General features: G+C 36.3%; 1 protein-coding gene across 4 annotated transcripts in view; it reads left to right on the forward strand.

Annotated features, from left to right (window-relative positions):
* Positions 1 to 26,569, forward strand: part of LOC128222733 (carboxyl-terminal PDZ ligand of neuronal nitric oxide synthase protein-like) — a 58,032-nt gene extending 31,463 nt beyond the window's left edge. Inside the window, exons 1-11 of one of the 4 annotated variants that reach the window (XM_052931834.1) lie at positions 3,654 to 3,831; positions 7,612 to 7,730; positions 13,397 to 13,468; positions 14,133 to 14,225; positions 19,985 to 20,043; positions 20,553 to 20,661; positions 20,955 to 21,108; positions 22,576 to 22,727; positions 23,642 to 23,860; positions 24,169 to 24,303; positions 24,692 to 26,569. In XM_052931834.1, the coding sequence (XP_052787794.1) occupies positions 7,623 to 7,730; positions 13,397 to 13,468; positions 14,133 to 14,225; positions 19,985 to 20,043; positions 20,553 to 20,661; positions 20,955 to 21,108; positions 22,576 to 22,727; positions 23,642 to 23,860; positions 24,169 to 24,303; positions 24,692 to 25,648 (2,058 nt within the window). In that variant the 5' untranslated portion in view covers positions 3,654 to 3,831; positions 7,612 to 7,622 and the 3' untranslated portion in view covers positions 25,649 to 26,569. Of the gene's footprint in view, positions 1 to 3,653; positions 3,832 to 5,504; positions 5,704 to 5,728; positions 5,761 to 7,611; positions 7,731 to 13,396; positions 13,469 to 14,132; positions 14,226 to 19,984; positions 20,044 to 20,552; positions 20,662 to 20,954; positions 21,109 to 22,575; positions 22,728 to 23,641; positions 23,861 to 24,168; positions 24,304 to 24,691 lie in introns of those variants that run through there. The other 3 variants (XM_052931835.1, XM_052931836.1, XM_052931833.1) reach the window with 3 other exon arrangements.
* The last annotated feature ends 535 nt before the right edge of the window (positions 26,570 to 27,104 follow it).

Consider the following 27,104-nt stretch of genomic DNA (forward strand, 5'->3'; position numbering starts at 1 on the left):
CGGGCATTGTTACTACGTTTACTTACCATCATGCTGACATATGCTAATTACGGGCATTGTAACTACGTTATCTAACCCGAATGCTGACACATGCTAATTACGGGCATTGTTACTAGGTTAACTTTCCCTAATGCTGACAAATGTTAATTACGGGCATTGTTACTACGTTTACTTACCATCATGCTGACATATGCTAATTACGGGCATTGTAACTACGTTATCTAACCCGAATGCTGACACATGCTAATTACGGGCATTGTAACTAGGTTAACTTTCCCTCATGCTGACATATGCTAATTACGGGCTTTGTAACTACGTTATCTTACCCGCATGCTGACACATGCTAATTACGGGCATTGTAACTAGGTTAACCTTCCCTTATGCTGACATATGCTAATAACGGGCCTTGTTACTACGTTTACTAACCATCATGCTGACATATGCTAATTACGGGGATTGTAACTACGTTATCTGACCCGAATGCTGACACATGCTAATAACGGGCATTGTAACTAGGTTAACATTCCCTCATGCTGACATATGCTAATTACGGGCATTGTAACTAGGTTATCTTACCCGCATGCTGACACATGCTAATTACGTGCATTGTAACTACGTTATCTTACCCTTATGCTAACACATGATATTAACGGGAATGGTAACTACATAAACCTTCCCTCATGCTGACACATGCTAAATACGGGCATTGTAACTACGTTAACTTTTCTCATGCTGACACATGCTTATTACGGGCATTGCAACTACGTTAACCTTTCCCCACGCTGACATATGCTAATTAAGGGCATTGTTACTAAGTTTACTTACCCGCATGCTGACATATGCTCATTACGGGCTTTGTAACTAGGTTATCTTACCCGCATGCTGACATATTCTAATTACGGGCATTGTAACTAGGTTATTTTACCCGCATGCTGACATATGCTTATTACGGGCATTGTTACTAGGTTATCTTACCCGCATGCTGACATATGCTTATTACGGGCATTGTAACTACGTTATCTTACCCGCATGCTGACATATGCTTATTACGGGCATTGTAACTATGTTTAATTTCCCACGTACTGATACATTTTTGCGATAAATCAATAGAGCATGAAGTATGGCTTCTGTGTTTGTATTGAATTGCACAAATCATATCTCTGTCAATGTTTATAAACTCAATATTGAACGAAAAGTAAATTGTGAGTTTAACTTACTATATCTGAAACTTGTCGAATGGTAAGAAACAACACGTTTGTTACTGCGAATCGAAAACAAGTCCACCCCTTCTCAAATCATGTCCTCTGTTATATATGGAAACATGAGAAAGCAAGTTACAACTCTTTTTTGTATTTGATGACTTCCATTTGTAAAAGAGTTTCTATGAAAAACATGTATTAGAAAAAAATATTTTTAATTTACAGACAAGCATTCAATTCATCCGGACATTTATCTCAGTCACGGGAATTAAAATGGCTTTTTTAATTTCTAGTAATTAATGTTCGCTGGGGAAGAGCTTTGTTCCGGTTTAATTATTTACAGCCTTATCCACTAAAACCGCCATTGCACTCAAAATGGAAAATAGTTAAATTTGTTCTTCACATTTATCTCCGTCCGCTTAATCCAAACCAAAGCTTATCGGTGGTCTTTATTTCCTCTTGGTGATTAAGCTGCCAGAATTGACAATTACTTTTATCAAATATCCTAGAGAAAATCTCCGTTTGCAAGATTAAATGTAGAAATGGGATTTTCATAGATAATATCCATCATTGGATTAATTCATCATGGCACAGTCGGGATTCAATCTTGACATACGAACTACAGCCAAATACACGTAGAAGGTTGAACGCATATCCGTTGTGTTCAACTAATGTCTTTTAAATGGGAAAAAAACGTTATTACAATAAGCAGATTGTATTTGAACTTAATCGATTAATGATCAAACCCCTTGGCATCGCCGATCCTAGGGCATACAGTTAAATGTTAATCCCAGCACTGGGGCCTCTTTTCGACGAATGAAAAGCAATCGTAAAGAGGTTTCCGACGTCGCTACAGGGTTGCAGAGCGGTGGCAATGTTCAATTGGTCCCAACTATTATTATGTCTGGCTGTGGCTGCATTGGTCGCTCTGAGGTTTTATAATTGTTCTGCTACAGGCCTCCAGGCGGTAGTGTCGGTTTATAGCAGGATGTTTTCCAATGTGCAGGGATAAGTTTCGTCTAGTAAATAGCGTTAACTCTTTTACAACCCTGTAGTGACCTGTATGCGATTGATCAGCGATGAGACGGTGACCGATCGGCACTTCATCGGCGACTGTTTGACAAGCGGTTGCAAGAATTTCCCAAGCGTGGGCCGATCGTTTACCGTTGAGATTACAGTATTCCATGTTTATAACAAAGACCTGTCTGCTCGTTACATTATCATTTTATCGCAAATACTTTCCGAGTTCACATCAACGAGTTTGTATAATATCAATGTTTACCACACATCAGTATGTAGCGTTATGCCCCAGTCAATTGTAACCACGCCCCCCCCCCCCAGGTCCGGGGAATAGCGGGGACTTTCACTTTCGGTCCAGCCAAGCCCGTGTAAAATCCCCGACGAAATAATGGTAAAATCCCTGCCAAATGCCAGCCCTCCACCCCAGGGACCCTATGTAAGGCCCATTCCCCGCTATTTTTTCCGCATAGACAAAACCAACGCATTCACCCGGCACTGTGGGGCCACCTTGAAGGTAAAAACACGGTCCATTTCCCCGGCTATCCCCGGTATACCCTCGGACCTTGGGGTTGGTGGTTACAATTGACTTGTGCATTAAGACCAGAGAACCAAGCACAAAGTATTTTTGCACCATCTTGGTAGCAACTGCAACATTTGCATTTAGGCATTGCATAATTTCAAAATGCAACTGTTCTGCTGTTGATAACTCTCTGAAAGTTATTGGATAAAATACATTATTTGATTCTGAACAGCATCTTTTTAAATGAATTGTTTTCTGTTTTGATCGATCTTCGATATAAATAGTAACGGACCAGACCCCGTTCAAGCAGCTTGTTTCAAGCGGTATCAACTAGTTTCAAGCCTAGCGTCAAACAGCATCCGCGGAGAACAGTTGTCGATCAAGCACTGACAAATTGCAAAATATACCGCTGAATATTTTTTTTATCTCATCCTAATTCCATTTATGTGCAGAAGTGATTGCACCAGTCTCAACAATTGCCAGTCTATCGCAAATGAAATCAGTTGCAAGGGGCTGCAAGTTTGGTATAATCGGGGTTTAACTGCATCATTTGAATGCAAGTATCGTTTCATCATATTGTTTTAGGGATCCGTATCTATAGTCAATCTTTTGAATAATACAATCTTGAACCAAATGTGCAATATTAATCTCAAGTTTTCTTTTAACTCCATTTAACTAATATAAATTCAAATTGATATTTCAACGTCATCTGATAACATATAAAATCACAAAAACTATCCTTGTTATAAAGACCTTCTTGATTCAATAACCGATAAAACAGCATTAGGTTAATTCATTTTTGAAAGACGTAAATATCTACGATAACATATCTGGTACAAGAAGAGTCTGTGATAAAACTATACCACGTGACAAAATCACGTGGTCTTCTAATAACATGAGGAAGTGAATTCCTGGAATATCAAAACAATGGTACCAATGTGTTTCGTAGTTTTGTCTGGATGCAAATCGCAATATTATAACTCGCTGTAGGTTTATGATATTTCTGTAACCATGTGCAGTAAATAAAGCCTTGGATTATATTAGGGTCTATCAACGTGACTTCTATTCTTGAAGGAATATTGAGTATCGGATGTAAGTTTTTTAGGCTGTTTTATGAATGGAAGATTTCTGTGCGATTTTAGTGGATGAATTAAGGTAGCCGATATAAAAATAAGATTTGCTTTGTATCTTGGCTTCAGCTGTGATGCAAAATTGTTATGCCTTGTAAACCCATTTAATTTGGAAATCTCGTTAATGAATATTGCTTGCTGATAACGGATATATAAAATACATGACTGAAAATGCATTAGGGAAAAAGATTTTAAAGCTGATGTTTTTTGTGTTGTTTATTTTAACTCAGATCGGGCGTGGCCTTGTATCTACTCGTTCAAGGACATTACATCATGTTTGTTTTTTTCTGTATAATTTACTTATATTATTTCTCTACACAAATAAACTTTCTAGTGATTTCAAATTAATATGAGGTCAAGTAAACTGAGGTGACCAGGCTTCCAAAATTCACGTATTTTCATCCTAAATTTATTTCAACTTCATATACATTTAAAGATATAATAAAAAAAATAATAATCAATAATATCATATTTATTTTTTGTAATATAGTTCGTTTCGCTTACAATAGCAAACTTATGAACTTCAAAATTATAAATATATGAATGCTTTACTCCATTTATTGGCAGAGGATTTGCTCCCAGATGTTTGAATCTTCTCCGGCAGCGGGTAATTAATTAGTGAAGTTCACGTGCAGTTTTACCCGTCCAGTTAACATAATGAGACCATCGTTACAGTTGTAAAATACACGTGCAATTTTACCCGCCCAGCGAACATAATAAGAACATCGTTACAGTTGTGAAGTGCACGTGTAATTTTACCCGTCCAGCGAACATAATGAGTACATCGTTACAGTTGTGAACTTCACGTGCAATTTAACCCGACCAGTTAACATAATGAGTACATCTTAATGACTACAAGCAACTTAAAACCAACGGAACCCAAAACACATGTATACTTGAGGAAAGATAACGCATAGACGTACTACCTAGCATCGAGTTCAGTGCTGGGAGGTTTTAATGAGTTTAACAGCGAGTTCCTGATAGTCTGCGATAGCGTGGTTAGCGGCGCATCTGGCTAGCAGCCATCTTACCTGTGGGGTGGCGTATGTTTAGTTAACGCCTTAATCTGGTCCCCGGCTTATGATATCTTCATTATAACCTCTAAGTTCGTCTGAAGTTATTTTGGTTTAAATTGTTTAGGACTTGATATTATTTTTTGTTTAAAGAGAGTTGATATATACATATAGTTAAGCGTGTTTTACATGAAACGTGTTCACTGTTACATGAATTGCATAATTAACTGCTGAACATTTAACTGTTAAATAAGTAAAAATGTAAAAGTTATCCTTCTTGAAGAGTTCTTAAACGTTTTACTTGTTGCCTCATATAACTTTTGTAAGAAAAAATATAAGAACATTTTGGTGAAATAAGGATTGTTTACTACATTTTTTCTCATTTTTCTTACTTAAATCATATACTTCAGGTTCGTGATTAAGGTCCAATGCTAATAACTTATGATCACATTGCAATGCTTATGATTTTACTTGCTATATTATTCTGCAAAATTATATTGATATGCTTTCCAACTCCATGCGTGTTCAAGTATCTTAAATTATTTTGTTTGGTGGGATCCAGACTATACAAATCTGTACAAGTCCATTAGACGTACATCATGTAATGTTTTATGATATTTTTGACGCTCCTTCTCGCTTGCTTCAGTGAAAATTTCGAACAGATTCCATTTACTACTGCTCCTTGCATAAACGCTGATTGGAAATCCTGTTTGGAATGTGAAATATTGATCTATAGTGTGATACGTTATGTATCTGTCGTCGGTTCCAATACCTGGAAATACCCTGGTGCACAGTTGTGCTCGGATAACAGATTTGTGCTGGTTAGTTTACGTGTGAAAGTTGCACTAAAATAATTGTTGAAGGGTTTGCTTAAAGCCGTGAGTAATGGAGGATTTGTTATTATATTGTCCACACAGGATCTAATATGTTGTAAATGCGGATATAGTTTTATGATAATACATTAACGCAGGAGTGATAAACGCTTCTTCGATCAAATAGTTTCTTAAAAGCCTCGGGCAAAATCTGTGTTTCTTGGAATAATTCTGATAAATGATTGTGTGCTATCAGGGTTTTGTAGCTTTCTTGAAGAACGAAGCAATAGTCGCGTGGAGAAAATTAAAAAATAAAAACGGAGGCTTTGAAAATGCTCACGATAAATCTGTTAGTTGCAAAAATTGGTTCTGTAGTCTTAGAAACAATATTTTAATTTCCTGGTTTGTTTTTATTTATACAATTAGTGTATCAAAAAACAGAGACATTCAAGGTTTTCGCACTAACTCTGCCAGCATAATTATTTTCTAGAACGTATTTTATTTTTTGGCGATTATTATATCCTTAGAGTGACCCTCTTATTCAAAATCAGTACATACACATGTATACATGTATTACAAACATCATTTTTTTAACCGTGTATTTAATAGCTGAAAACGCAAAAATACTAAATGATTGGTGAATGCTAAAAGATTTACTGTAATCTACTATAGTGTTACAAGGTAGAAATATTGTATTTTATGCTCATTTCTTTCAAATTAAACTCGGTATCCTTCATAAGAACCATTGTTTTTGACATTTATTCATCATTTTTGGAATATTAAAACAATATATTAATTGTGGTAAATCTTATCGGGGAGTAAGAGTGCATCTTTAAAGATATATTATAGCATCATTTCATTGGTGTTTATCCAAGACGTATTGTGGTCTATAATATTACGTGTACACGTGCCACAAGTTGCACTATCCTCAACAAATCACGCTAAAGTGACCATGGTTTCATTACTTTTGCATATTAATATATGTATATTCGAAGTATGCTTGACTTGTTAAAACAAAATCCTGTCCCTCTTCCAAAGTCATCCATACAATAGTATCGATTTCCAGTTGCATTGTGGAAAGTAATAAATGATCGCAGTATGAATGAACGGTTTCAAGTACGTGGTGTCTCATTCAAGTAATGATTACTGGTGCTATTCAAATTATGACATGAAATATATTATTATGCTTTAATAATTAAAGGCAGCTACAGTGAGCGTTATTCACAAACCTGTAATACAAAGGAACGGTGTAATTCAAATACGCGTAGTAATGTTAATGACAGTTAATTTCAGTCATCATCATCATCATCAGCAGCAGCAGCGTCGTCGTCGTTGCCATCATCATCATCAACATCATCATCATCATCATCATCATCATCATCATCATCATCATCATCATCATCATCATCAGCATCATCATCATCATCATCATCTTCATATCATCATCATCATCATCATCATCATCATCATCATCATCATCATCATCATCATCACCATCATCATCATCATCATCATCTTCATATCATCATCATCATCATCATCATCATCATCATCATCATCATCATCATCATCATCATCATCACCACCATCATCATCATCATCATCATCGTCATCGTCATCGTCATCATCATCATCATCATCATCATCATCATCATCATCATCATCATCATCATCATCATCATCATCATCATCATCACCACCACCACCACCACCACCATCATCATCATCATCATCATCATCATCATCATCATCGTCATCGTCATCGTCATCGTCGTCGTGATCGTAGTCGTCGTCGTCACCATAATCGTATTTCTCTTCTAGTTGATAGCGTATCTTTACAATATTTAGTATTTCATTCAGTAGCTACAACAGAATAATTATCATAACCATTTCAATAAATCCGAAGTTTGATTGCAGAATGTGGCGGGATGCCGTCGAAGAAAGAGTATGACCTGGTCTCTGACGACGGGTATGACAGCCGAATACCGCTACATAACGAGGACGCCTTCCAACATGGCATCAGCTTCCAGGCAAAGGTAAGGTATTAGTATATTCAATGGTGATAATGCATATGTTATATTGGTTTCCACTTATTCTTCTAGGTGGTAAGTTCAACCGTATTGGAGCGTACATCCTTTTTACCTATACTACTTTTGTCGTCAAAGTTGAGTTTAAAAATTAAATCGATTGTCTTTGTTTAAGGAACATCTGATCTTGGCAAAATAATTAAACGAGGCAAATTTCAAAGTCGTCGGTTGTTCCCTGTTTTTCTTACAGTCAATAACAGTATTGGGAGTATTTCTGCTGTTCGTAAAATCATGATTACCTATAAATGGTAAACAGTAAACACATTCTGACAACTTTAAATAACTGGTTAAAACAGTTTAACGGGTATGTCAATTCAATCTGGATGACTAGTCATTCAATCAAATTTCACTAAACTAAACAATTACTATGCTGTCATTTCAAATTATAAACATATCGGTATATATTCTCGTTTCGGAAATTAATATTAAGTTAACCACTTACATTCAAGGATGAAGGTAAATACCGTCAATACAAAATTGAACATTGCGTTTTTAGTCAGAGACACTTGAACTCTAGCTACAACAAATCTAATAAATGATATCTACAAGTGGGGGGGGGGGGGGGGGTAGTTCAAACTTTAACTAGTTTACCACCTCTACCCCTGCCCTAATTAACTCGTGCTCCAGTAAACTCGTGTTTCACTGACATTTTCAAAGCGGCATTCTCATCATTTATTGGTACAACCATTCTGATGGACTTTTTATAATGTTTGAACATGCTGTGTCTGCTGGGCCTGGACTTTCTTAACCGGGTCAACAGTTAACTGTTTGACCATTGGGCTTGTCTCCGTAGTTTCACCATACGCCGTTTAACTCACCCCAACCCCTACAACACAGCTAGTGAACCCTTGTTAAACTAACTATTCCAAGGCGGTTTCCCCGACATTTATTGATATAACGATGCATGTATGGTCTGTGGTGGCGGAACCGTGGTCTCAACCCAGGGGTGCTTAGATGCTAGTATGGTCTGTCTGTGGTGTTTAAACTCTGTGTGCCTCTCGCTCATTGTATGTTAAGACTTAGTATTGTGCCTCGAAACAGGACCTATGTTCAATGTTTTCACTACTGAACATGCCCTAGTAAGTTACACTGTATAATAGAAATAGAAAACGTCAATAACATTACATTCTTTCTGGGTATCTGTACTTGAAAATATACTTGAATTCAGTTGAGTTTTAGATCTAAGTGAGGTTGCCATCTATAAAGCATTCGTTCAGCCATGTAATCCATAGACCTGAATACAGCTGAAAAGGGATAGTGAATGCTTTTACAAAAACCTAGTCAGCTAGAGCTTGAAATCAATAATTAAAAATAATTAAAAATAAATAAAACTGGACTGCCATTAAATTGATACTTGTTCCTTTAAAACAAATCTATCTGTTCCTACAAAAGCTTCTGAATATTTTGGTCAAACTACGGGCTGCTTATTACCTTTTTCTAATTTATACGAGTATATCTGAGTCTTTAAACTGTCTGAAGCGCGTTTGTAAATGTTGTTGATATTGTTCTTTAACGATACTTACAAATACAAGCAGTAGCCAACCGGCCTGAGAGCATGCTCTTATAAGGAGTTTTTAAGATATAGATAAAAACGAAATGTAAATACCAGACCATCTTGTAAAGGCGATTGTAGACATTCCCAGACAGGCAGTTAATGGAAAACAATCTATTACTCTCTTCCATTTGTAAATTTATATATTTACAAATCAATGTCCCTTTTATGTAATGCAGAACACATTTGATAGACAATGGAAAAACGCAGACATCAGATATAGCAATAAATTATTATCCAGAAATCATTATTTCCCAATAGCACTTAGTGCGATACAACAGGATTCAAGATTCAACTTATTTATTAAGTAACTTGAACACAAAGTGCTCCTCATTACATGATACTAGTAGATATAATACATTCAATTAAAGGCCCGGTCACACCGCCCGGACTTTGTTGGAGCGTTCCTTGAACGGTAGGGAGAGGGGACCGAATTTCGACAACGCTCGTCACCGCGCACAAAATGGGAAAAAAATCAAAAACAAGGGCGTTGCCTTAGCGGTGCACCGCTGAAGCCGGCTTTGCTATAGCGTTGGCTTAACGGTAGCGAGCGGTAGCGAGCGTTGGTTTATTCTGGTCCCGCTCCGACACCTCCATACCAACGCCAAACCAAAGTTCATCACCGCAATGGATCGCTGCTTCAACGCCCGACACCGTTCCAGCAATCCCGTTTCCGCTCGTAAAACGCTTACAACCGCTCCAACAAAGTTTGTGCAACGTTTAATCACCGCCCGGGCAAAGCTGGCGAAGCAGCGGTGGTCCAGCGTTCAAGATTTCTGCGTTGGCCTAGCGGAACCAAGCGTCCACGAACTTGCGTCTAGCGGTGCCAAACTTTGACTGGGCGTTGTTGGAGCGGTGGTGAACTTTGCCGGAGCGGAAAATTGCCCGCTCCTCACCGCTCGCAATATTTTGTGCAGCTTAAAACTTTCGGAGCGGTAGGAAGGACCATAAGCGGTGGCCGAGCGTATACGGCTTTGCCTTAACGGGGGCCAACTTCTGGTGAACGGTAACGAGCGGTGATGATTTTTTTTCACCGCTCCAGGAACGCTCCAGCAAAGTTCTTGCGGTGTGGCCGGGCCTTAAACATATATACAACGATAACATGATAGGTTGTAGATTATTTCAGAGGGTTTAAAATCCAAAATTTCCAATGACTGTTTAACATATTGTTTAAGAAGGTAAGAGTCAATACTTAAGCAAACAGTGTAATTATGTGATCGTATATTTGATATAAAGATATTCGGGCATCTTTCTCTCTCATTTTGGTAATATTTACAGCTTTGTTTACATCAAACAGAACTGTATTGAAAATTTGTATCCTAAGCATGTTTTTCTAACGAAAACACACTTATTACAAGAATTATTTAGCTTTGGCAACAATCTGAGTTGTCTTTCTAATGTCTATAAATATCCACCATATTTACATATAAATTGCTATTTAAGAAGGCATGCTTATCATGGCAATTCCACTGTTTTACAAAATTCCATTTTTAGTCATCCCTGAGTTCAGATAAAGGTATCACTCGCCTAAAAAGAAAACTAGTGTGTTTTGTATCCATATTACATCGCAGATTAAATTTATACTATAAGCAGGGAACCAAATGCAAACGCCTTTTCTGAACGCACGGTGACAGGTTTACATCAGGAACTGTGTAGAGCCGGTGTAACGACCAGATGTTACTGTTTCTATGAATAGACATATAACCTTAGCTACACTTTTGAACATAAAATCAAAATGACTCTTCAGGAAAAGGCCCGATGACAGACCAAAATATACCCAGGACTAATTTAAGGTGTCTTCCTCTAAGTGGGTATCATTAATTCTAAGTAACTAGACAAAACATTAAAAGAACTTTTGTTTAAGGATTATGATATTACTAATTAAGCGCGACATTTCTATGCACGAAGTTCCCACAATCACCTTGTAACGATGTGATTATGCACGGGATAACGTGCGAACAATAAGTACCTGTCAGACTGATGCACGTGATTTGACTTGATGAGTTATGCTAATGGCTTCTTCGATTCGCCTTTCATCTGCACTCCATTAGTTTTATTTGTTGAGAAACAAAATATTATTAAGTTATTAATAATGTTAAAAAAGTAAAGTTTTGACTAGTTAGAGAGAAATGTTAGATGAAAGAAAACCATCTCCGCATACTTAATCAAGAAGTAATATGCCAATTATGCAAGTTTTGCTTACTTCAAACACTTCTAAACACACGAGTTGTTGAACGACATAAGCCATTAATTTCTTCTTAATTATCTCCGCGATAAAAACATAACTCACCACTTCTATTTCAACCGCATAAACCGCATTTATAAGCGCTTCTGTCTCTGCTATTTATTTATCTGCTCATCCACATATCCACTTAATAAACTCTTAAGTTTGCCAGCACCATTCCCACATTGCTGACAAACAACAAATTTCATCAACATACCACTCACAGCCTCTCCGTTCGTTAATTGTATTACGATATAACTTTCTTACAGCAAGGACGCTTGCTTCTACTGTTACAATCTTACACGCCAATAATAAATAATAGAATCATGGCGCCTTTCAGAAATAAAAAAGAAATGTCTCCGTACTACCAGTTGTTTTGCCAATGTAGAATTCGGTTAGGCAAACGAAACATTGGTGAATAAACTTCAAGGTCTGTTGAAATATGCAGGACACATTGTAATGCACATACACTCGCTTATGGCACAATGTGTAGGACACATTGTACTGCACATACACTCGCTTATGGCACAATGTGTAGGACACATTGTACTGCACATACACTCGCTTATGGCACAATGTGTAGGACACATTGTACTGCACATACACTCGCTTATGGCACAATATGTAGGACACATTGTACTGCACATACACTCGCTTATGGCACAATGTGTAGGACACATTGTACTGCACATACACTCGCTTATGGCACAATGTTAATAAAACAATAATTGGAGATTACTTATTTCTTCAGGGCCTTGAAAGAGACTGGCTCATGTTTTGGCACCAAAAATAATTTTCCCGCTAATGCATCTGATTACAATTATTTTGTAATTATTTTACTCTTTGATACCGAAATTGCAGAATAAAATACAATTAAAGTTTTATAATAACCCTGATTGTAGTGGGGAGCGAACCCAACCCGGTAAAGCCAAAAACAAATTAGGAAAAAAATGAAATCTTATTCACTCTCACGCAAGGACTCCTATACTCATCACGTGCTAATGTCAATCAACCAATAACGCTACAGTGCTTTGCTGCATTACGTTTATAACGTTTTTCAAAATCATGGACTTGAAAGAAATGGTTGAAGGGTTTCAGCCGTAAGTTTCTGAGTTTAAAAACTCCTAATGATTTGCGACACTTTATTTCGTATTAAAATATGTAAATAGTGCATTTTTTAAACAGTATGTCTCTGTAAATGTTTTTTGTAATGTCGATTTACTACACTGCATGTTCTAACAAACATATTGCACAAGTGACAAACATATGGATACACTTATACTCACAAAATTAAAACTTTCCTAGAACTAATTATGATACTGTTTCGCTCATATTTCTTTTAAGTTCTCCTTTGAATTACTCAATTCGGCGTTTGCCCTAGTCTGCAATGTCTCGCTTACATATATACACAACAAGTCTGTGCCTCCTCCAATCCATTACTGAAAGTAACATCGGGTCATCCTATCGATGTTATAATTGTTCGGTAATTCGTCTTGTCTTGTACTATATGGCGTCTCTAATGTCAAACTATTGGACAAGTCTACTGTTGTTTTATCTTGGTTCAATATTTGTGCCATATTTGGGACAAATTGATCAGAACTTTGCTCTGTAAACTTTCGGTAGACTTTTCATCTGTGTCAGTTTTTGGTCTGGAGAAAAATGTAAATATATACGCTCCTGACATAAAATGAACTGAAAAGAATCCAGATAAAGCGTACAACTATGCTGATACACATCTTGCATTCAATTCAGGAAGGTGGTCAATATACCAATAAGCTGGTTACGACTGTCAGATACAATATCAGTTTTAATAGTTCATTGTGAATTTTTGCTTTCCAGTACATCGGCACCCTTGATGTTCCAAGACCGAACAGTCGAGTGGAAATTGTTGCCGCCATGCGAAGGATAAGGGTATGTATCTAAATGACACTGAAGTATGCGTCTCCGAACTTAAAAGTTAAGCCTTCTAATACATGAGAGGTTGCAAAACGCTGTTGGACGTGAACGTGTGATATACGGTGTTGGTGTGACGTCATCTAGATGTGTGTAGAAGTTGCAAGTGTCGTCCCGTCCACATAAAATTTAAAGGTCATCTTTAAATTCATCGTGTGCGGGTAGATACAGGCAAAAACACAGTTACAAGAAGTGTTTTGCAACCTCTCCAATTTAAATATTTTGTCAAAGGTAGTCAAAAAGCATCGTATGAAACCTTGTCCTAATTATTCCATGTACAGTTAGGTCCAGGACTTTTTTTTAAATTAAGCAAAGCCGAAGTGAAGTGAATACACTAGAGCTAGCCCGAGTCACTCACATTTGAATGAATTAAAGAGACGCCTGATATAACAAGTATGTTTTGGTATAAAAAAAAATCCAATATGCCCTATTTACATGTGTATAAATTTGCTGCCATTTTTGTTTTTGCCACAATGCAGAAATGGGTTTTTATGGACAAAAAGAAAAATAGCCAAAACTGTTTCATTTGTTGACCTCACCTCCAACCTTCTATTAATAAAAACCCTTTAAAAACTTGTTTAAGGAATGTTTGTATGGATACAATAATAACCGATAATTGCAGTATGAATTCAAGGCGAAGGCAATCAAAAAACGAAAAGTGGACCTGACCATTTCTGTAGAGGGTGTCCGAGTGGCGATCTGCAAGAAAAAGAAGGTAATGTACTTATAGATATAACGGGTTACCATCAAATGGTCGGAATTTGACTATATATTTCTTTATATGAGAATCATGTTTGATGGACATGTCCTTGTGCAGTAGATCTGAGTTTAAGTTTATTTTTATTTTGAGAAATAGTTTAGATCCATTTTTCATTAATTAGTTACATTCTATTGCACTAGAGATACATCTGGTTAAGTATATCTTCTGATTGAACGCGTTACTTTTTGTATGTTTATTCTGATTGAATGTGTTTCTTTTTATGGAACACGGGGTCTAAACAAATACACTTTCAATTAATTAATTTAGATGAATCAATTCTTGGAAGCGGGTACAGGCAATCACTCGCCCGCACTTCGTGAATTACTTCGTGTCGTACGGTTGTTTTAAAATGCAGTGGGAACGTCAAGGACAATAACAGCAATGTAACTAATCTAACAGTGATCTTATGTAATGGTACAAAAATAAAATCCCTTGACATTGGGCGTATGATTCAGAACTTCGCTACAATCCTTGACATTGGGCGTATGATTCAGAACTTCGCTACAATCCTTGACATTGGGCGTATGATTCAGAACTTCGCTACAATCTTTGACATTGGGCGTATGATTCAGAACTTCGCTACAATCCTTGACATTGGGCGTATGATTCAGAACTTCGCTACAATCCTTGACATTGGGCGTATGATTCAGAACTTCGCTACAATCCTTGACATTGGGCGTATGATTCAGAACTTCGCTACAATCCTTGACATTGGGCGTATGATTCAGAACTTCGCTACAATCTTTGACATTGGGCGTATGATTCAGAACTTCGCTACAATCCTTGACATTGGGCGTATGATTCAGAACTTCGTTACAATCCCTGACATTGGGCGCATGATTCAGAACTTCGTTACAATCCCTGACATTGGGCGCATGATTCAGAACTTCGTTACAATCCCTGACATTGGGCGCATGATTCAGAACTTCGTTACAATCCTTGACATTGGGCGTATGATTCAGAATATCGTTACAATCCCTGACATTGGGCGTATGATTCAGAATATCGTTACAATCCTTGACATTGGGCGTATGATTCAGAACATCGCTACAATCCTTGACATTTGGCGTATGATTCAGAACTTCTTTACAATCCTTGGCATTGGGCGTATGATTCAGAATATCGTTACAATCCTTGACATTGGGCGTATGATTCAGAACATCGTTACAATCCCTGTCATTGGGCGTATGATTCAGAACTTCGCTACAATCCTTGTCATTGGGCGTTTGGTTTAGAACATCGCTACAATCCTTGTCATTGGGCGTATGGTTCAGAACATCGCTACAATCCTTGACATTGGGCGTATGGTTCAGAACATCGCTACAATCCTTGTCATTGGGCGTATGGTTCAGAACATCGCTACAATCCTTGACATTGGGCGTATGGTTCAGAACATCGCTACAATCCTTGTCATTGGGCGTATGATTCAGAACATCGTTACAATCCTTGACATTGGGCGTATGATTCAGTACATCGCTACAATCCTTGACATTGGGCGTATGATTCAGAACTTCGCTACAATCCTTGACATTGGGCGCATGATTCAGAACATCGCTACAATCCTTGACATTGGGCGTATGATTCAGAACATCGCTACAATCCTTGACATCGGGCGTATGATTCAGAACATCGCTACAATCAACAACGTGGTTGACGACATCATTGTTTACTTCAATAGGGTGAAATAGTTTAAGACATGCTCATATGTTTAAATAGAGCATGTACAGCTGAGACAGTTGTCGCGAACCTTGTTAGAAATATTGCTTGGGTCGTATTCATAAAGCACCTTAAGTCATTTCCTAACTTATGTCGACCTCTTTTAAGTTTAATTGTCAAACCAAAATATATGTATGATGGTGTTAACATTAAAGTATTTGTTTTAATAAGGTCAATGAAAATAATGTATTTTGGGAAATCTTTATTTTTTTTTATTTCGCACGACTAAAGATATACTAAAAGTGACTAAAGTGACTTAACTTAGGAAGGGAAGTGACTTAAGAAGTTGTATGGATATCGACCCAGATCTAAGGTGTGTCCATGAAAGTTGCCGAGCAATACAGAATTCAAATTCAACATCGATGTCCTTATGTGAACAAGGTTATTAACTTAAAGACAGTTCTGAACAATCGGCCCAGTAAAGTAAAATTATCCTATAAAGCGTATATTAAAAAAATCAAACTTCGATATAATTGATAACATCAGAGCATGAGTTTTTAATTTAAACAATCTTGAAATGCACTTTATTCCTGCATTTCAAATATAATGGTATACTTGAGATGTGAAGAAGCAAACATCTGGCGCTAATATCACAAAAATACTCGAGACAAATCTCAAACTCAATCTCAACCCAATTTATCACATAAAACATAGAATGTTTCAAATTCTTGTATGTTTTTTATACTTTTTGAAAACATAATTTATGTTTTCCTAGAATGTGTTGATAAAAAATATTTTGTGAATATTTCAAAGAAAACTAATTCTGTAGCAAAATCTATACTTGAGTAATTGTTGAAAAACAAGGAATTGCTCTCAAGTACATTTTTGGCTGTTAAAACGTTCTCTCGGAATCTTGACAAAAGGCCTTAATCAACATATTCTATGATAAAATGCACTTTAAAATGGCTTTATTAGTTTTGTGATATTGGGGCCAGAACTACAGACGAAACCCGTTGGCTCGATATCGCTTGGTTCGATATCCTCGTTGGCTCGAACTGGATGTAAAGGACCGATTTTGTTGCACTTTGACTAAGCATTCCTGCTTGGCTCGATATTCGCGAGGCTCGAAGCACAGTCGCCGGTCCTTTGGATATCGAGCCAACGGATTTCGATTGTAGTTCATAGAGATGTGTTCGTGACCTTGAGGTAGTCGCTGGATTGATGTAATTATAGAAGCCAAGCGAATAATTTACGATAAGCAAGAGTCAACGCAGGCAGAGATGCTAAATTACATGCACTTCATACACATTGAATTAGATATAATTAGGTTTTTGGGTCATCAAAACGTGATAAGTCTAATGATTCAATGATAATGTTTTTGATGTTCACTGAAAGATAAATGTAGTAAAATTAAGTGATATGATTTATCCTTGTAAAAAAACAACATGGATCAGCTCTCCGTAAGACATGATCTTGGCAGATTTCGCAAACAAAGAAGCTATGTAATAACAAACAAATGAATCACCGTTGCTAGGCTGTCGATTCTGCAAGATAAAGCATATCTTTATGTAATCAAAATGTCTAGAAGAAAATGTTTCAAGTGAAGCAGATGTTTCAACTTGAATTTCTCACCCGCTGCTGCACAAATCTTGCAATTTATAAAATTACTAGCCATGGACGGCTTTTCCTCTGTTTTTCAACAAATGTCTTTGGTAGATGTTTTAGACAAAATCACGGCTGTTAAGAGATATTCATAAGAAAGAACGGCATATCCCCCGTTTGAACATATGTGATTACAAATATTGTCATATTTAACAATTCACAATTTATTTTACCCGGCTAATAAAACAAATATTTCGTATTCAGATACAGTCGAAACCCTTTAGCTCGAACTCGCAGGGACCGGCGAAATCGCATCGAGCGTAAGGAAAATTAGAGCCAAGCGAAGAGGCTTACCGTCTGTTTAAAGACATCGGTCCTTTACATTCAGTTCGAGCCAACGAGGAATTCGAGACAAGCGAGTTCGAGCCAACGGGGTTCAACTGTACATATTGATTTAATCTTTAAAACAAAACACTCAAACCAGCGATATAAAGTGCTTTAAAGTGTTTGCCACCTAAAGTTAGAAAACAAAGAATTGTTCGTAGAGTCAAGTATTATATAAAATCTGCTAATGTTAAGAAGAAAAAAAAGCAACAAGCGTAAAACTCTCACTGATACATCTCGGATCCCCTTTGGGTCCAATCTATTTTCCAAAGTCAGGGAATTTTCTGTCACTTTTTGTCGGGACTGTATTGACAAGAGGCTTGTAAATGAATATTTGCGTGTTAATTGAATAAGAACGTTGATCAATATGGCGGTCCCACGTGACTTGTCGTACAAGATATCTTAATCTCCTTAACCGATAGCCATAATGTCGGCGCCAAGGAATAGCGAATAGACGCTTTATGGCTGATCTGCTTGTATTGAACTGACGTTATCACTTCGTTTCCTGTTGTTTTGAACGTCACATTTTTATCACGCAAATTATTTTATAGATTGTATGATTTCCGTCTTGGAAATGTATTTAACTTTTATTGACTCAGGCTCCAATTTTTAGAAACTTCTTAAGCTTAACAGGCATAAGTAGCTTATTTCAATTAGCCAAAATACATACTTAAATTGGATTTTGATTAATAAAAATGGTTTACTGTAATTATCATAAAGATAATTCCGTCTAAAGTGTAAAAAGTCTTAAAAAAGTAAACATTACGCAAATTTTGATATACAAAAAAAGTGAGCTTAGCTTAATACTTTTATAAGGGACTTAATATTTTTGGAAAAAATGGGCCCCGTAGTCTTACTGATTTTGAAATTTTAAATACAAATACTTTTTCTTACTTCGACTTTTTACTAACAACGACTTTAAAGCTGCACTCTCACGAATTGAACGTTTTGACAACATTTTTTTTTTTAATTTTTGTCTTGGAAATAACCAATTTATGCGAAAATGCATGGAAATAAGTGACATAATACTGCTAACAAAAATCAGATCGCAGATTTTCATATTTAAGTTGAAAATTGATGTTTTATGCATTTTTCTTAAACCGTTAGTAACGCTGTTAGCCATAAAACATTAATTTTCAAACGGAGATATGAAAATCTTCGATCTGATCTTTTGTCAGCAGTCTAATATCACCGGTTAGCAGATATTTACGCAAACTTTGCCTCATTCCAAGATAAAAAAAATGATGAAGTTGTCAAAACGGTAAATCTGTAAGAGTGCAGCTTTTAGAGAGATAAATGCAATTATTATCCCAGAGAAACAACGATAGCATAGTGTGTGCACAGTGAATTCAAGCATATTAAAACATACTCGACGGTTATTTTTTTTACTTTTTTTGTTTTATGAATAACAACTTAAAGAACGTTTGTATTCTTCATTTGAAAGCATACTTCAGAATACCCCCACAATTCACAAGAAGAAATAAAATCCTCCGCAGTCCACCGTTCCAATCCTACGCTAATGTTTTTATATGTATATGGAACGCGTTAAGTGTCCAAATAACGACTGATTTTATAGACTCGCAGCGTTGATAGTAACGCCGCATACAAATAGCCTCATTTGCCTAATATCATCAAAAGATGAAATAAAAATACTGGGGAACTCTGAATGTTTATTCCAACTTTCTCTCCTTCAATTGAGTTTACGACATATCTAGTGCTAACGGCCATACGAAAAGCTTACCCTTATTTCTGAAATGACAAATACGAAGATGTGCGCTCTTTATTTCATCAAAATGCGAAGTTAAAGATGTACAGTCAAATGTCGCTATATCGAAGTCGTTAGGATCTCGGGGAATACTACCGAGATAACGAACATTCGATATAACCGAAAGAAACGTTTAACTAAACCCAATACATTCGTAAAAAGTTCGACATAACCAGACCATTGAGTAAAGAGAGTTCGACATAGCAAGTTTTTACTATAATTTCATCAGATTCCAGTTGGAAGTAGGATGCTAGTGGAACAAAGTCCTTTAAGATAGTTTTGTATATTTCTGTTTGTTATGTTGCAGAAAATTCCACAATGGTATGATGAAAGTAAACTTGTCATTGTCCATCACCCGATATATAGGTAAGCTTCGAAGGGATTGCTTATTCAATTCGTTGGCTTGTGTGTCTTTTTTTGGCAAGCGGGAACATTTTGATTTTATTTCGTAGTACAATTAAAAACTACGGGGACAAAATACATCAAATATAAATTAAGCTCAAAGGCACAAGGCAATGGTCCCAGCGACCTTGAACAAGAGATACTGACGTTCAAAGACCACATTTGTATGTACAAACAACAAAAACATACCAAACTCGCATCAAAATAGCTTTACCGATAAATGATCGAATTATCGCCTTTGAACAGTTTGCTCTACCACGAGTCTACTGGGGACTTAAACTAATTATATAGCCATAACCTCACACTTGGTATTCCATATCCATCTGAATTTAACCTTCAACATCATTGACTTCATTCACGGTATATGCCAATTACTAATAACATTTTATCCGATTATCTACATCGCTCTTAGATTCAATTAAACACAAATATGAATTCGAGCCCAGTACGCAAATACTATTGTTTGGTTTTAGAATTTTCTACGTATCCCACGACTCTCAAGACTTGAAGATCTGGAGCTATATCGCTAGAGATGGGCCTACCAATGTCTTCAAATGTAATGTGTTCAAGTCATATAAGAAGGTATGACATATATCAGCGATCATTTAAATGGTTTCCACGTCGGATGTTATTTAATTGTGTTCAGATAAGACTCAATTCAATAAGACATTTCTAACTGAAGTTAATCTCAAAATGCAGAAGTGCAAATAACAGCATTTTTCAGGTCGCTGAATAATACGTTTTTTTCGTTTTTTAACTAATGTGAAAATATTTAAAGTCATGTCAATATAATAAAAAGTTTACTGCATTTCGAAATAGAGGCTTATTCTTGTTCATTATGTTTAGCTGTATAATTTACTCAGCCGTTCTTTTAGGAGCAAGCCATGCGGATTGTTCGAACTATTGGACAAGCGTTCGAGGTGTGTCACAAACTGAGCATGACACAGTCTGTAACCAGTCCAGAAGAACAACTGCCCACTGAGAGCATCAATAGCCAACCAAGTGAGCCAGATAAACAAAGCCAGAAAAGTAAGAAAAAATAGTTTTATTATTTTAGTTTTCTTTAAATTGATTTAAAAGACGGGGTCATCTAAACCCAATCTTGAGACACATTTTTATTATTATTTTTTTTATTATTATTATTATTATTATTATTATTATTATTATTATTATTGTTAGTATCATTATTATTATTATTATTATTATTATTATTATTTTTATTATTATTATTATTATTATTATTATTGTTATAATAATTATTGTGATTTTTATTATTATTCTTATTCTGTTTGTTTTTTTGGGTTTTTTTGTTGTTGTTGTGGCATGAAATTTTCATCAATGTAACTGACGATTCCCAAATATGGTATGCAGCGTATTGAATAGTGCCAATTGCAATTGTATGATTAACTATTTTTGGGTAGAATTTTAAGGATGACGTGCATGCTTCACGAAAGATCGAATTAGTTCTCCTACGCAGAAAGCTTTGAAAATATGTGTCCTTCCTCAGGATTCAATTTCGCGGCAATTCATTTGAGATGAAACACCGTGATATCTCGCACATATATCACTCCAGTAATGAGTTCATGGTTAATTAACCGAAACTCTTTGCCAATTGACAGTAGCCCAAAATTAGCCGTAAGACGCTGTCATTGCCGTATAGGATTGGCCATGTTTGGATATTAGGGAATTTCTGGAAAAGTTCAGACGCCTTTGGGAATTTTATTTATTTCTTGGCCTCGCTTTCTGGTGTGTTTAATATCGATAACGTAATGTTTATTGCAAGTTTAATCACATATTTATTGTATCATGTATTCCATAGTCAGCACACGGTGTGGTTATTCGTGCGTTAATAATGCCATTCTTTGTCCTTTCTTTTTCACATATCAAGAAGAAACACATACATAAAAAGATGTTTTCTACTCTTTTTCAGCGTAATATTCTTTGTCCTTTCTTTTTCACATATCAATAAGAAACACATACATAAAAAGATGTTTTCTACTCTTTTTCAGCGTAATATCGTAGTAACATATTTTCGGCTTTTTTTATCCCCATCAAGTACACCCGTATACTAGAGCGTTCATTTGATATAGATTGATATATAAATATATAATATATTACTTTGTTTTAGAATAAGTGCTTTATTAACTTAGTAGAAGATTATCTAAAAAATGTAACTTTGCCAAACAGTGTAACTTTATATGCTAGAAAAACGCATGTTTCCATCATAAATAGGAAACGCAGGGGATATAAAATGGATATTCGTACAGAGTGATGTTTTTATATCGGGACGAAGACAAATGAGATATATCAGATGGTATGGTTTAGTAAGTTTGGAAAGGGGTTATCTATTTGGCAGGTCATCAAGCCTTCCTGAGTTGTCTCTAGTTCCGTGAAAAGCAATGTGTTCATTTATGATATTTTTCTCGTTTTCCCTGCGGTCGATCTTGCTTTAACTTAATCCATAACGTATTTCCAAGGTCAGCATTTTTATTATAGGTCGAGACATAGAAGACAAAGCGCCTTTGAGCTCCACACAGAATCTGCGGGATTCCAACTCGTCCCTCGTCAAGGAGAAGGCCACGCCCCCTAACGACCTTGCCATCCGTCAGGCACAGAATATCATATACCAGATGGCTAGAACATCACCGGTATTTGATTTTAAGAAATAATATGTTTCTTGTTTCAACATGCTGCAATAATTATGTAAAATTCATGTTTATGTTCCAAATACCAGCTATATTAAGTTTATATGTAATTATTATCAACAAAATAAAGAAAAAATCAGCTTACTCGAAGCAATCCAGTCTAAGGAGGCAGAAGGAGGCACATGCTGGTCTATATTCGGACAGAGTGTTGCCTCTAACAGACAGGGCTCAGCAGCCTCCTATAACTCAACAGCTTAGACCAAACAATCTATAACGGGTTATGTTGGCCAGATTAAATAATATGTAAACCATATTTCTTTCTTAAAATAAATTGTTTAGTCTTATACAAAACCAGACACTGTATCATTTCTGACCACCTAGTTCTTTAAATTTAGTATTATTCTTGTCCGTAATCATTCCTATCTTAAGTCTTAAATATATCTGTGAACGACTTCTGAATGTAGATACCATACACAATTTATATGTTTTGGATTTTACGGGTCGACCTGAAGTTTCTTTTCTTTCTTAACACATTAGCTTTCTCAGATCGGTATTGAGTCCTATTACAACATTGAACCATCTATGTAAACGTAAATATCTCTTTCTTCCTTAATGATTAACATTGTCACACAATTAGAACCACGTACACTTAAACCACTGCACTTAAACGTTAAAAACGGTTCTTAAAGGAAACACTCTTTGAAGTTTGTTTCCAAGCCAATTAGCAAATCCCTCACCAATGGATTTCATTGCCTGGCTTAATTGGGCGGTATCTTCATTATTTTGATATCCAACTAATAAAGTTTTGTTCAAAGAATTGACTGAGATCTCAACGCAAAATCTATACACTTTCTTTAATACTTAATCTTTCGACAACAGCAAGTGTATACTAGTAAGCCTTAAACAATATTTTACAGCAAGTCGGTGGCACAACAATTACTTCCCCTATCAACTCTCCGGCCTTGATAGACGATGACGTCATGGATCCGGATCATCCAATCACGTCCCGCCATCAAACGCAGTTGCTCAGACAGCAGGTGGAACATCATCAGCAGCAGACGCAGGTGGCTGTGGCGCAGGTGCAGTTGTTGAAAGAACAGCTGGCGGCGGAAACTGCAGCTAGAATAGAATCACAGGTAAATATCCACACAAAAATGCAACACAAAACACAAATGTTAATGAATTTATTAATCTTAGAACCTCGCAAAATTCTGTGGTAATTTAGAAATTTGGATGTGATGCCGGATGTAATTGACCATGTGTGTTGTTGATGCAATGTCTGGTGAGTGTTTATATAAATGGGTTACCAAGTATAGAATGTTGGATATAAATCTACTCCCATTAAATTCGATTATAAATAAACTTTCAGCTAGTTAAATTCATACTCAAATTATCGATGTATGTATTACGTTTAATTAGAATGTAATGGTTTCCCATTTCGAAGGCGAGGACCCACCAGCTGCTTCTACAGAACCGAGACTTATTGCACCACATGAACCAGATTCTCGGTCGTTTGCAGGAAGTAGAATTCAAGGCAACACACTCGAGTCCGAAACGGATGCAGCCAATCTCGGCTGGGGTACGGAGTTTTTAATGGTCTTGGACAATTGCGTACTATAAAGAAATAAAATGAAACATTTATCGCCCCTTTTGGTCAAATAAACAATGCTATGCTGCTATGCTATTACATTAGTGCATTTTCCACATGCTTTCCGGCATAAAACGCTTTTCTTCTTTATACAGATGTATGAAGTTATGATGTTTTAATTTAGTGGTATATTTTAAAGGGAAACATATGATTTGTTACAAAGTAGTATATACCTCCGGTTTCCCAGTTAAAAGACTGAAGTGAGTCAGAGATATGAATAAGAAGGAATTTGTAAATCTTTTCAATTGCCTTCTGATCTATTTAAGAACATGAGATAACAGTTCTGTAAAATTGTAAAGCTGATGTACTATTTTCCCAGGAAAGTTGTATGCCGGACGCAACAACTCCTCAATGCGGGCCAGTGTATCTTCCCCGTGGCGTCGCATTCGACCCAGAAGGCATTGCAAGCCCTGACTACTCTCTCACAGAGCACGATAAACTCATGTTCGATACAGACTCACCAGATAGTGGTCACCGAGAGATGTCTAATGAATCGCTAGGAGCATCTTTCTCTCCTCCTGACTTCCCATTTTGGGCAATGACTGCGGACGAAAGAATGAAGTATAGTTTTGGTTATGGTACTCCCGTGAAGTTCCAGCAAACGAGTTTTGAAATGACTGCGATTGTGAATAGCAATCCTTTTACTGAGAGCAAGGAGGATATTTGTGATCAGGATATTGTTGAGCCAGTTGTTTTTGATGCAAATGGCAAAGGAGGTAAAGGAAAAGTGGACAAAGTTCCAAAACTAAGACCTCCCCCCGAGTTTCGTAATTATGGGGCCTACAGGAATTCTCAAATATCGGAAGATTCGAGCAATTCATCAAACTCCGATACCGATTCAGTAAAAGATGGAATTGTTAACTTCACAGATAGCGATTATTTTTCGCACACCGGAAGCAGCTCACACACAAACACATTTAACTCAAACGCTCTTAACAACAACACACGTATGAACAGCCACACATTGGATGATGCGGACAATAACACGATTCAATCTCTTGTGCCATATGATGACCACAGGAACATTGTCCCGTATACAGACAATAGAGAAATAAGACAGACTGGTACAGTCTTTAAACCAAAACTAGAATACCACTTCAATAATCTAGCGGCAGATCGTGTTCTGATGCAAAAGTACTTGGACCAGTCCAAACGACAAAGAGGCGGTAGCTTTTCAGACGAGGACAATACTGAGAGTTACGATGAGGGGTTAACACAGCCTCCCTCGCCACCACCGCCGCCCAGTCGTCTGGAGGATGTCGATTTCGATGATTGAATTAGCCCATATGTTATATGCAGCTGATGAAAGTTTGGCTGTATTCAGAACGGTGTATTTTGAGTGTGAAAGGAACTTTAAATGAAGCGCACAATAGTTTCGTGAAATGAACTATAAATGAAGCGTTCACTAATTTTGTAGAGTGAAAATATTATGTACTTGATAAATTGACTTGTAAAAATAACTTTAAAATTCAAGGGGAACAAGGCGTCGTTACGTTTGTCATACTGCTTCTTGTAAAAGTGCTTATTTGTCGCATAATCATTCGCACATTAGAATTTGCCGTTGAATCAGCAAATTTGGAATGTAAATATGATATATGATTGTGTTCATTTTTTCAAATAATCATTTTTTCTCATGTTTAAGATATAGCTTAAATTCCAAAAAAAATAAACGGCCTAATACTTTAGATAGTGATGGGATTTCTTTTCGAAGATTGCGCTTTGATGCTGTAGCTGACCGAAAATGTGCTGAACAGAAGAGTTTATATAAGAACGAGAAGTTAACTATTGTTAGAGCTAAAGTCGAACCCCGTTGGCTCGAATTTCCAGGGTGCGGCGAAAATACCTTGAACTTCGAAAATTTCAAGCCAAGCGGAAATGCTTACCTTCAGTATAAAGAAATCGGTCCTTTACATCCAGCTCGAGCCAAGCAATTTCGAGCCAAGCAATTTCGAGCCAACGGGGTTCGAATGTATATTTTAATTCCTATTGCGAGTTAGCTGTTTGATTTGCATAGACAATTATTCATTTCCTTTCTGTATATAATGAGAAAAGGTGTAAATATTTTAAAAATATTATATATATTTTCACCCACTAGACAAAATAAAGGTTGAGGTAAACACACACTATAGAAGATGTGCCAAAATTGTACATAATTGTGCAGAAATATTATATAAGACTAATAAAACAAACAAATCGGTTAGTGTTTCTATTGAAATGCATCCTTTATATGTAATTATTTGCTGAATAGTAGTCAGTATGCGTATAGAACATTCTAGCTGAAAACCAGAACAAAACAGCAAAAGTTAACGATTAAAAAGAATTAACGACTTGGTTTATTTTAAAACCTTTTATTTTTATTTCATCCATGAAATATATAAAAAAAATCAGACGCGAGTATCTCAATTTTAATGAGTATCATTTCAATTCAATTGAGAATCTAGACACGAAATCGAATTTTCTAGAAACTACAATGTGAGAATAACTTAGTATCAGCTATATCGTGTATATAGTTTTAAAAATAAATCATGCTTAAGTTATTAACTTCTATAAGGGTTAACCACTATTAAGAATCTAACAAAAATAAACAAGAAATTATAGATACTTCAAAGTGAACACAAAACAATGTTTTAACAATAACTAAATACTCCCTTAGTGCATAGTACTCATTGTTAATATAGGTATATGCTAATAATATAAGCAAGACATAGTTCAAGCAAACACTACGTGATTTT

Source organism: Mya arenaria, chromosome 17 (genome assembly GCF_026914265.1).
Source record: "Mya arenaria isolate MELC-2E11 chromosome 17, ASM2691426v1".
In the NCBI taxonomy this organism is placed as follows: Eukaryota; Metazoa; Mollusca; class Bivalvia; order Myida; family Myidae; genus Mya; species Mya arenaria.